The sequence below is a fragment of the Equus caballus genome, chromosome 8 (assembly GCF_041296265.1).
Source record: "Equus caballus isolate H_3958 breed thoroughbred chromosome 8, TB-T2T, whole genome shotgun sequence".
Taxonomy (NCBI): Eukaryota; Metazoa; Chordata; class Mammalia; order Perissodactyla; family Equidae; genus Equus; species Equus caballus.
Genome location: NC_091691.1, coordinates 56,390,836 through 56,403,448, shown reverse-complemented (window position 1 = coordinate 56,403,448; position 12,613 = coordinate 56,390,836). Strand labels below are relative to the sequence as shown.

The 12,613-nt window shown below is 43.0% G+C and overlaps 1 protein-coding gene across 5 annotated transcripts in view; it reads left to right on the top strand.

Annotated features, from left to right (window-relative positions):
- The window catches only part of KCTD1 (potassium channel tetramerization domain containing 1), a 190,375-nt gene that overhangs the window by 140,835 nt on the left and 36,927 nt on the right, over positions 1-12,613 (top strand). For all 5 annotated transcript variants that reach the window (XM_014727687.3, XM_003365522.5, XM_005612809.4 and 2 more), the window contains one exon: positions 2,661-2,839. In XM_014727687.3, coding sequence (XP_014583173.1) covers positions 2,661-2,839 — 179 coding nt within the window. The remainder of the gene's footprint in view (positions 1-2,660; positions 2,840-12,613) is intronic.

Here is a 12,613-nt window from a genome sequence, read left to right as displayed (position 1 = left end):
CCCTCCGGGACCTCAGTGCCAGATAAAGAAGAGAAACATCAGCTCCAGTCACTGGCGAGGGAAGGAGCTTGCCAGAATTGTGTTAGATGAAACCTCTAGATATTAAGTGTCCACTACAAGCGCCAAGACCTCCCAGCCCCAAAGATCCTCCCCCAACCCCAGCCCATGGATTTTAAAAGTTCTGTCAGTCTCACCAATCCAGAAAATACAGAAGGAAAAGCCTTTACTCTGTTAGCTAATGTCAGTTAGTGCCTTGGAAATGATCATAACTAAGGGGCCGCATACAGAACAGCGAAAGCTTCTGGGATGGAAAGAGAGAGCCTAGGAAGACAGCTAGGAGGGCTCACCAGAGACCACTTCTGTGCTTCCGGGTCCTGATAGAGTCTGATGAGTGCAGCCACCAGGAACTCTCTCCTTGCCCTTAAGGGTTAATCTCCACTCCCCCCACCCCCACCCCAGCTGAAGAAACATGGGTTTAGTTTTGAATTTAGCAATATCCATACATTTATGATTTATAATGTAAATGGGATAGATTCTGAGAAATCTGGAATCCTTCAACCGATCGGTTATGCTTTAATTTTTTTCTCCTTCTATATAGACCTCGCAGTGTTAGAGCTGCGCTGAATGAGGTCACAGTCTAACTACAGTATTAACCCTGCAAATCTGTTCATTTTCGCCTGAGCACCCTCAGGCAGGATATAGAATGTGTCCAATTGAAAAACTATTACAGACACCGCGGTGCTGTGATGGGCTGAATTGTAACAGGGTGTGTGTGTGGGGGGTGCCTTTAGCTGGGAAATCATTTGTAAAAGGAAGTCAGGAGGTATGTATCTCTTAAAAGCACATATTATGTGATTGCATTTTAAAAGGAAAACAATGTGGTTTTGGTCATCCGAATTTTAACATGCTACTTTTAATATTTCCAAGTCTTAACTGTTTTATATTTCCTACCAACTGTCTTTGTTCTTTAATTTTTTTCTCGTATTCAATACCTCTTTGACTTCTTTTCTCTGTTGTGTTACAAACATCCTTTTGTGCTTTTTTTAATATCTATTTTGCATTATTAAAAATACACAAGAATGTATAAGAAAGAATAGAGTGAACACCCATGAACCCACCACCCAATTTAAGAAATAAAACATTAACTCTGTTTCTGTGACTGTTTCTGGGCTCTGTTTGATCCAGCGTGGAGAAAAGCATAAACACAGATGGTCAGCATTTTGTGTAAAGGCCCGAGCACCAGCCCGTTCACAGTAGACGCGGAGTTTCGGAAAGCCTGTGCGTTCACGGTCTTGCCTGGACATGTGGTTAATGCTAAGTAGTCTAACATTGTGCCCCAGGTAACTCCTAAAGCTGTTTCCAATCATAAAATCTATGATGTTTTGCAAATTTATATTTTATCATGCTGGGTTTTATGCACAAAAACTAAATGACTTCCCCTTTTTAATCTCCATCCAAGGCATTTTTCAAAATCCCTTTATTATGCCTTATCACTGGCTTTGCCACACATTGTTTGCATGTTTGAAAACAATCTCTGGCAAAATTATAAATCTGAGAGTTATACTAGTGGTGTTGGTCTTGCAGAATTTAGACATACACAAATGCTATTCTAGCTTATTCCTCAGATGTGGACTCTAAATATTTGACCCCTTCATTGAACACAAGCGACCTGACTTTACTTGTCTGTGATTTGGGCTCTAATTTAAAGGCAATCAACCATGTTTGGAGAGTGTTTGAAATATGTATATTGTATCCACGGAAAGGATGTAACATTTTATTTTCTCAAGAGGACAGTTTCTTCAGCATGGTCTCGCTGCCACCATGTGCTATGTTCCTGCTCTCTTTGCTCCCATTGCACCTCTGCCGTGGGACTGCCCACTGCTCCGTGGACATCTGCCTCAGCACCTCCTTGGGAACTTGACCTCCTCAAGAAACGCGGCATGCAGAAGAGCAGCGTGCTCGTGGCTCACAAGCATATACTTATCACTGGAGGGTACACTCTTTTCAAAGTGTCCCCAGACCACAGTGTTATAGGGAGAGAAACAGAGAGCCAAATGCATAGAGTGGGGGTAGTTTTTTTTTTTTAATCTGTTGACTGATAAACTTGTGCCTATTTACAAGATTGCTTTGAGTATGTGAGCTGATGTCTAGACCAGTCATGCCCTCTTTTTCCCGATTTGAAAAATAGACATCGAAGAAAACTTTTTGCAAAACACGAGTGCTGAAGGTCTGTATTTATTCCAAGTGCATATAGCAATAAGGGAGTTTTCAAAGAGAAGGAGAAAGCATGCCTATTTTATTTAGATGTGATTGTTTTAAGTGTGGATTATCTTTTCATTCGGAGTGAACAGTATTTCTTTACATGCCATTTACCAGTTGTAAAATGTGAGAAGTCATTAGTAAAATAAGCTGTCACAGTGCTCAGGATGATTTGAAATGAACATGAATTCGGCTCCTTGATCCTGAGCATGCAAAGTTTCCCTTTGCTCTGTCATAGAATTTATTTTTCAAATATTCATTGTAACAAAAGCAAGAGCTTCTGGATTTTATTGCTGAATGAATATCAACGCTAGTCACTGGCTTATTCTTTATGATGTGTGTGTTTCCTTTCTCTCCAGTGCAAAAAGAAGACATGTCTAAATTGGCTTCTCTCTCTGTAGGACAGTCGGCCCAATATGTCAAGACCTCTGATCACTAGATCTCCTGCGTCTCCACTGAACAACCAAGGCATTCCGACTCCAGCACAGCTCACCAAATCCAATGCGCCCGTCCACATTGACGTGGGCGGCCACATGTACACCAGCAGCCTGGCCACCCTCACCAAATACCCTGAATCAAGGTAATCTGAACAACGGAAAAGTCACACTCAGAGTGCATGTATTTGATGATCTAACTGTTTTTCCTTTGATCAGCGTAGCAGGATGGCCTCGCCAGGGCCAGGGTTAGGACAGGAAAGTGCCAGGCAGGCCACCCTACGACCGAGGCTGCTCTTGGATGTGGCTGCAAATCTTCTACGAGTCAGGGTTGACCCACAGCTTAGTCAAGTATGAACATGTCAAAATGTCACATGAGAATGAAGTTCTGTGATATTTTGTTCTACAAAGAGATTCACGGTTCTCAACATAGTTCAGAAAGGACCATGATTTCTCCCACTGACCTTTCTCCTGTCCTCTTCTAAAACACACTTTCTTATCAGTTCTTGTAATTTAATAGGAGGTCACTTGGCCCAGTAACTTGTGAACTAGAGAGAAAAAAAAAAGAGAGAGAGACTCTTATCAGTGAGGCAGTATATTTAGAACAGTATGCAAAAGTCCAGGAAGCCAAGATAGTCTTGTTTAAAAAAAAATAAAGGGCAGTGGAACTTATGAGAGCTCAAGGCAGATAAGTAAATATCGACAGTGTCTTTTCAGGGAGCGTGGGGTACAGTTAGGCAGGATATGTTTATGTTTATGAGATACCCCCTCCCAGGCCCACACCCACCTATTCTAAAGGAGTTCCAGGGGAACAATTTACTCTGTATCCTGGGGCAACCTTCCTGGCTCTGCCTAGATTTGGGGGCTATGCCCAGATCCTCTAACAGAATTTGTCTTCACCAGCTCTGTGGTGGATAGAGGACGAGGCATGAGCTCCCGTGGGCTAATATCAGGGAAAAGGGTCTCTGCCTGTTTTTTGCTCACGTGAAATGGGAACACACCACTCGGGCTTCAGATGGGCATCAATTGCATTTTTAAGATCCTCTTACAAAGAGACAGATATCAGGTAGCTTACCGCCTAGGTAGATAGCACTGACATAAAAATCACTATCGGGGCCAGCCCGGTGCCGCAGCGGTTAAGTGCGTGAGTTCTGCTTCACTGGCCCAGGGTTCGCCGGTTCACATCCTGGGTGTGGATGTGGCACCGCTTGGCAGGCCATGCTGTGGCAGGCATCCCACATACAAAGCAGAGGGAGATGGGCATGGATGTTAGCTCAGGGCCAGTCTTCCTCAGCAAAAAGAGGAGGATTGGCAGCAGATGTTAGCTCAGGGCTAATCTTCCTCAAAAAAAAAAAATCACTGTCGTCTTGATAACTGGACGAAGGCTGGTGTTTTGTTTTTGTTTTTTTATCTCACTCCACTACCTGATATTGTATGAAAGAATGTGAAGGTTGAGAAGACAGCTGAAATATTTCCCCCTTGATTTCCAGATTTAATTTATAAATTCAAAATGAAATCATTTTTTTTAAAAAACCAGATGTCTATTAATACAATTACCCAAAAAGACTATGTATTTTTAAATGAAATGATCATATCAGTTATTAGGATTATTGAGTTCCCAAATTCCCTAAGTGCATTATAGCAGGTGCTACAAAATCGTGTTAGATGATGGCTATATTTCTCAAGAATATCGTAAGTAGTGTTCTTTTAAAAACAAGTGCTATTTCCATTCCTTCTAACCTTCCGCTAGACGCACAGCAACGACTGAAAATCCCGGTGCCCCTTCTCATGAATGCTTAATTGTAGGAGGCAAGGCACAAAACAAACCTGAGTCAAAAAACGAATCCTCAGCTGTAGCAAAATTCGCTGGTCTGGTCTGATGAGCTTTTGCCTCAGTCTGATTTTTAAACTCTGATGCAGAGGGAAGTTCATAATTACACCATTTGCATATGATGTAAGCAGTAGGTTTTCTTCTAGTGTTTGTTGCAGCTGGATGGGTCTCTTCCCACTAACTAAGGCCCCACGGGGGTTTTGGCCTTCGTGAAGCTCCCTGGTGTCACTTGGCCTGTTGGCAATGGTAGAAGATAGAAGGCGAGAGGCTCTGTTTAGTCAGTCCCTCTCTCTCAAATAATTTGCCACTTTAATCATTTTGGGCCTTCATGTTATTAAAGACCTCGAAGAGCGTCTCATTTGGAGAGTCTTCCTGTGGCCACCTGTCCATAAGTATTTCTAAGAGTCTCCTGATTGTCCCTCGTTATCCACGCCCTGAGACGTGCATCACCTCCATGGATCTTGTCCCTTCAGTATCTTCACTCTCTCATGGCAGCCACTGACCACGTGTAACTGTTGAGCACTTGAAATGTGGCCCATCCAAATTGAAATGTCCTCTAAGTGTGAAATATACACTGGCTTTTCAAGACTTAGTACAGAAAAAAGAATAAAAGGAAAATCTCTCAATTTTTATACTGATTTTATGTTTGAATAATAATGTTAAGTTAAATAAAATATATCATTAAAATTAGCTTCACCTGTTTCTTTTTACTTTTTTAATGTGACCACTAGAAAACACAAAACTACGTATGTGTCTTGCTCTTTATTTCTATTGGACAGTACTGAACTATATACAGATTTTTTTTAAAAACCATTTAATTAAACCTATCCATCCCCCAGCCTGATGCTTATATGCATCATGAATTGAATTTCTCTTTCACCAACTTAATTAGAAAAGATAAAATTGTTCATCTTCCTTTCCCAATCTTCCCTATGCTTCCTTGTCTCCACTGGGCCACGGGATCACAGGAGCAACATTGAAAATAATTTGTAGAGCTAATAGTCCCAGATTTGAATGCTGACGCTGCCACTAATAGTTGTTTGGCTATGGATAGGTCCAATTTCTAAGCACCTGTATTCTCTCTTGTAAAATAGGCACAAATATGTCTTGCAAGGTTATTGGGAGGATTAAATGTGATTATGAAAAGCACGCCATGGCCCCACGCCCAACGCATACTATTGCCTTTATACTTAATCTTCTGCCAAACCCAGCAATTGTTTCTTTTCCAACTGCCTTCCAAATTCCAAATATATCCCATTCCTTCATTTCCTAGACCATGGAAACAGCTCCACTTCTGGATTCTTGCCTGGATTACTACAGGCTCAAGGGACTCCGCGCCTGCACCTTCTGATCCTTTATCTTAAATGCCCCTGCCTGTTGCAGAACTGCTGCGCTGGTCCAAGATGATTTTTATCATTAGGAGATACGTTTGAGCATATGTCAAGACTCTTTGAAACAAGCCTTACAAAGTAACTTCTGTTTCTATAGCTTACAGCTAAAGCAGATGACACTGGGTTAAATGTTGAATTGACTGCTGTATGTTACTTTGATCCCTCTTGGGGTTTTTTTTGGGGGGGGGAGGGAGTAATTAAAAGTTCATTTCAAAGCAACAATCAGATTAATGGGACCCATACACAAATTTTAGTAGTCAGATATACAGGGAAGAAATAGTTCTTCATGCTTTTCCCATAGATGTCAGGTGTTCTTTGCAACTTGTGAGAGAATCTCTTGCATATCATTAGCACTTTGGGGATAAATCCTGGGGTGTTAGGTTGCCCATGACCATAGAATTAGTTCTGTAGCTTCTGGTCCTTTGAGCCCTTCTCATGCTATGGGCCCATTCCCTGCCGCTCTCCCCACTTAGAGCACCCTGGCTCTGCTCTCCCCCACCTTTTCCTGGGTGTGGCCCGGAGGGGAGGGGGCTCTTTCCTTGGTTTTGTTTCCTAGGGTTTCAAAGGGAGACTTGTAGTGTAAAAGTACTAATTCGTTTGTAACGAGTGATATTTAAAGATGTAATATCTTTCTGCCATTTCAAAGGTCCTGCAAAGAGCCTGTACTCCATTTTGAAATATTGTAGGTGATTTTTTATTCTATTTACTGCCCTCTTTGCTACAGACCACCTTTAGAACATTGTCCCCAGAAAGTGGTACAGTGGACCACACAGCTAAAATTTAGAAGCACCTGGGAAGCATTAGAAGGCCATGCGAGGCCCTGGCCCAGACCAATAAAACGGGAATCTCTGCGATTTTCCTGAGAGATCCTGATTTTCCCCATCTGGCTTTGAACAACACCAAGTTGTATGGTCCCTCCAAGTGAATATAGCCCTCTTCCTCAATGAATATTTCATGCTATATCATAAGGGTCATTCCACCAAAAGAAAATATCTTTTGATTTTCATTTCTTTAATTACCAAGTTTACCTGGTTCCACCGTGTGTGTACCCATGTCCTTTTTTTTTTTTTGGCTTGTATACCCTGAGTCAGATTCAATAAGCAATTTGACTTTTAAATTTTACAACAAGGTTAATCACTTCCCTTGTTACTCACTTGCATCATCAGGTGGTTTTTAGCTAAGCGGACCGAAGGTTTCAAATTAACTGAAGTACCACGTACATCAGTGATGTGCTCTGTCTTTGCCAGTGTTTTGTGTAAGATGCAAAACAGCTCTTTGGGGGCGTTTACGAGACACAGGCTGATCCGCACGACCTCAGTGATAAACACGGTTCCCCTTCAGAGGAGCCTGCAAGTCTCCAATTCTGGTTGCTATTTTGAATTGTAATCACCAAGAAAAACACCCAGTTCAGATCTGCAGTAATTTTACATCAAATAAGTAAAACAAAAAAAGTCAAGAAAAATACATCAGCATCATGAAAAGATTTTAAACGGATATACAAAGAAGTTGGAACATACTTAACAGTTTGTTAGCTTGGTTTATAAGTTGTAAATATCTAGACATGTGGGAGGTGGGCCTCCCTTGTCCTCTGCCCTGGGACCCACAAATTTTAAGGACAGACCTGATTATATATCTGATTCAAAAATCCAAGGCACCTACTATTAACATCATTGATAAGGAAAAATCTAGGTATCTAAATAATTAGTCATAAGTAATTAAGATTGGTACCAAATTACGTGGTCTTTTTGAAATCTCCCACTGTTGACACTCTGAAATGTCTTCTTAGGCACATGTGTGTGTGATATTAAAGAAAGATTCTATGCTTTAAAAGAAGACACGAGTCTGAGTTCAGAGTTCCGTCTATTTCGTCCTTCACTATCAACTCAAACAAAAACAATATTAATAGCAGCTGTGTGGATGGTTATTCAGATGTGGACTTTTGAAAACCCGGAAGTGGGCTGATGCTGCCAATTAGCCAAGCCAATCGGGTGGTAATAAGGCAGGGGTCTGAGCTAACTGAGCTGTCAGCCAGTGACCTAGAGGTAAAAGACAAGATCTCATGTTACAATCCCCTGAGCCATCTGATCTGACTGCTTAACAGAGCTTTTGTATATTTTAAACCCAGTACATGAGTTAACTCCTACATAAGCAGATTATGCTAAATTGGTCTCTTCTAAATAGCAGCAGAGTTACTAAGCACACTAGCATATGTACGTAATTGCAAAACTCCAGGGACTCTGCTTTCAGCTTTGCAGTCAACACCCACGGCCACCCAAGGGGTGTGTGTATTTGGAGCGTTAGAATGGAGATGCCAAGCATGGGTGCCTTGCCAGCAGAGATTCGGCTTCTGGCGTGCTCCGCTCACGGATGTGTGAGCCATCACAGGATGGTTTATGTGGAGCTGCACTGAAAGGAAAGTCGGATGGGTGCAATATTAAGGGACTGGTGCACACACTCTTGGGACGACTGAGTTCTAATGTTTGGATTTCCATGTAATTGTTGTGCGCCAGCCGAGGGAGTTTTCTGTAACCCTGTGCTAGGGCTGGGGATTCTGTGCTATGACTTCATGACTTCACAGTTCCAGTTTAACACTGCAGTCCCGAGACAAGGGTCCAACGGTGTCGTCACACGGGCCCACGTTTCAGGATCTCAACAAAAATGCCAAAGCATAAATGCATCCTATTTGCCAAACAGTTCACGGAGCTCTCTTTCAGGACTACTGCATGGCACTGAATAGAAAGCGTTTATTATAACCTGCTCTTTAGATCGGCGTGATTTATAATTCACTGTCTATCTTAAGTTTAAAAAAAATTGCAGAATAGGTTATTGGGGGTTTTTAGAGGAGTGGCATTCGACCTGAGATATATAGTTTCTGCACAAATGGGAAGAGAGTGTGTGTCCCATTGCTGTGAAAATGCCCGTGGAAATGCATGGAACGAGGACAGTCTAACCAGTGGTGAACAGCTTTGAGTGGTAATATTGGTCGATCTTAAAAACAAAGAAAATTAGTTTACGGAGGGATTTAAAGGAGGAAAGGCACCTGGCAAATGAAAAATGGAAAGTTTCTTCAGGATAATAGGGGAAATTTTCCTCTTTTCTGTCTCTTCTCTTCATCCTTCAATATTGCTTTTCCAAAATTGCCCCTCAGTTATATAGGCAAAGAGTAAATGAAGCCAGCTTCAAAAGACTTTTTTTAAAAAAACAATGAAACTGGATTTTCCGTTGAATGCTGAAAAGCTAGTCCCTCAGTAACAGACACTGCCCTACTGGCGGGTTCCGCAAACTTCCTTAGCCACTTGGGTACAAAATAAGCGCAGCCTTTAAAGTAATCTAACTCATAAAGTCTTGTCTTCGAGTGTAATTCAAAGAAAAATGCAGCCACACTACGGTGCCTGTAGTTTTCTCTGTCAGATTCTTTAATTCATTTGACAGATTTGCTCTGTGTTCCCCCACAGCCGGGGCGTATACTGGCCAGGGAAAGTCCATGCTATCTTGTAGTTTACATGGGGGAGGGGAAGGACAGACAATAAACAAGAAAACAAACAATAAACAGTATTTGAGTTAGTAGTAAGTGAAGCGGGAAGTAAGGAAAATAACAGGATAAATGGGCCCACTTTGGGATGTTATTTGCCCCCTATACTAAATCTAAAGATAACTTTATTCCTATGTTTTGTTTTGTTTTCTCAAGAAACGTCTTTATTTGTTCATCTACATTTCCAAGATAAAATCTAGTTTACAATTTAGTGTCGATTTAGAAGCAGATTTTTGTCCCTTCAGTGTCACATATCACCCCCGATCCAGGATCAGTTGCCCATTCTGGATTCTGTTCTCCACCTCCTGTTATCTGATCCGTAGCAAATATATACGCTCACCCTTCATCCCAGTGGGAGGGAAACACCTGGTGCAGTCTACTCTCTGGGCGGTGGGTGTGGACCAGCTCAAGGCCAGATCATCTTCAGATCTCCTCGCTAGTATAACCATAATACTTCCCATCACTTTGCTAGTTCTTTTAACTGTAATACTGTTTCTGATACATTTTCTTTAATTTTGCATTTGCGGGTTACTGAAGTTATATTTAGTTTTGACCAATGTAGAGAGTTAAAAGATGTTAAAATAGATGTGGGCAGAAGCCCCGTGGAGGCAAATAATAAGGCTGACATCCCTCAGCCCCTGCCGAGCTTAGACCAGGAAGAAAGGGAGGGCCACCTTGCCACCGCAGACCTCTAGCATCCATGGCCCCGTGCTGTGCCTTTGATGGCAGAGCAGTGATGCAGGGAGTAACACTGGGTATCTCACGTGAAACAGCTCAGGGCAGGACTGTGGGTCCTGTTCTCAATTTTTATTAACTTCTCGCTTGCCAAGAACTCAACCTCAGCTTAGATAGAAGCCCTCTCCCTGGAAAGCTCTTTCTCACTCAGTTTTCATCCTTATATTCTTGGAACCTAGTGTTGGGCCTGCTACAGAGTGCACATTCAAAAGTTTGCTTAAGGGCCGGCCCAGTGGCATAGTGGTTAAGTTCACGCACTCTGCTGTGGCGGCCCAGGGTCCACCGGTTCAGATCCTGGGCACGGACTTACACACTGCTCATCAAGCCATGCTTTAGTGGCATCCCACATAGAAGAACTAGAAGGACTTACAACTGGAATATACAACTATGTACTGGGGCTTTGGGGAGGAAAAAAAGCATGTAAAAAAGTTTGCTTAATATATGAATTAATTATTGGGTAAAATATTGTATACAGAGGTCAGATCCTCAAAACAGTAAAGGGCAGGGCCAGTCCCAGTGGCCTGGTTGTTAAGTTTGGCACACTCTGCTTCGACAGCCCAGGTTTGGTTCCCAGACGCCAACCTACACCACTCTTCTGTCAGTGGCCATGCTGTGGGGGCCGCTCACATACAGAAAGAGGAAGATTGGCAACAGATGTTAGCCCAGGGCGAATCTTCTTCAGAAAAAAAAAAAAAAGCTATAAAAAACACAATAAAGGGCAAATAATTGGGTACAGCTATTCAAAATAGGAAGTATAGTTTAAAGGCTGGGCTGGGTTCGTTACGTGTATTACCTCATCTAATGTGCCACCATAACCTTATAAGAAGGAGCTGTTTACCCCAGTTAACAGATAAGAGCACTGAAACTCTGAGAGGCTAAGACATGTTCAGTCTTATTTGGCAAATGGGGACGAGCCAGGATTCCAGCTCCCACTCTGACTCCTGGACCTTCGTCTTTCCCTCTTTTGTAGCCTTACTTCTCAACCCTAGGGGCATGTTAGAATCAACTGGGGCTCTTAAAAAAAAAACCTGGCCTTTCCCACAAAGATTCCAATTTCTTCGTCGGGAGCAGGGCCTGACGTGGGATTTTTTAATGCTTCGCATATTCAGCCATGTGGTCCATTTTACCACCTCCCAGAACTGTGTTCTAAACGTGGTCTTCAGCTAAGAGAGCAGCTCATCCACGATATCTCAGGCCACTTTATTCTCAACGTGGCCTTCACCTAATTGCCCACTCAAGAGCTTCTCAGTCAGTGCTGGGGTGGGGGTTATATGGTGACCCCTTCAGCCCCCCGGGTAGCTGGAGCTCCCCGGCTGGCCACCTCCAGCCATGAGCAGCCTTCTCTTGTTGCCCCAGTGTCGTACAAATACAGTGCTATCATTTTCTATGTGTGTCATGACTTTAAAAGTCTGAAAAGCACACTGCCTTTGGCTGAGCAATGGGATAAATGAGCCTTATTTGCCTATGGGTTTCAGGATTTCCTTTTTTCAGGCCCCAGTGTCCAGTGCACAGAGTCTGACCGCAGCAAGGGACAAGGATGGCCTTGAACCAGTGACCTTGTCACTTGCTGATGCCTGCTTGGTTATACCTGTGAAGAGAAAATCACTGGCAGCGCATTCAGTGACCAGCTTTGGCCCTAGCACGCTGTGCCCACCCACCCTGGGAGGAATGATACATGGGACCACCTGGGATGTGCAAGGCTGTTCATCATGGTGGGGGTGTCTAGGCCCAGGGATGCATTAGTCACCTGCTTCCTGCTCAGCTCCTCCCTTCCTGTTGCTAGTGGGACAGTAGAACCAAGAGTGCCCCACAGTGCAGCACGCTATCTCAGGTACACATCTTTGCACAAAACACACATGCACAAAACACACATGCATGCCCCAATCAGAAAAAATTTTTAAAGATTTTTTAAAAATTCATTTCTAAAACATGCTCTCCAAAACTATGTCCTAGGTTTTCAAGCAAATAATAGATCCCCCAGTCATCTTCAGTGCCCTGCACACTGTGCCTGGCACCTAGGAAATGCTTGATAAATATTTGTTGAATGTTGACTGAGTTTTGCTTAGTTAGTTGGATGAGTTTTGCTATGACCTGGAACAACTCAGCTGCCACAGGGCTGCTGCAGCGGGAAGGTCAAACGTTTTGAATCATCAGGTGCAGGGTGACGGTAAGACTTAATGGCAGGCTGAATCCAATCTGGTCAGCAAAGATTGACGTCCTTTGTTCTTCAAGGCAGAGACCAGAAAGGGATTTTCTAGTCTACTTACCCGGAAGGGAAAGAGTAAGGAGAAAGGAATAAATCAATCCACTCACAGCCCAGACACCAACGAGCCAGATTAACAGAAGCGTGACACCTGCCTTCAGGATGTTTTCCTCCACCTGATCCCTCCTCCCTAACCCCACCCCCCCATATCAGGGTCATCTCCAGATG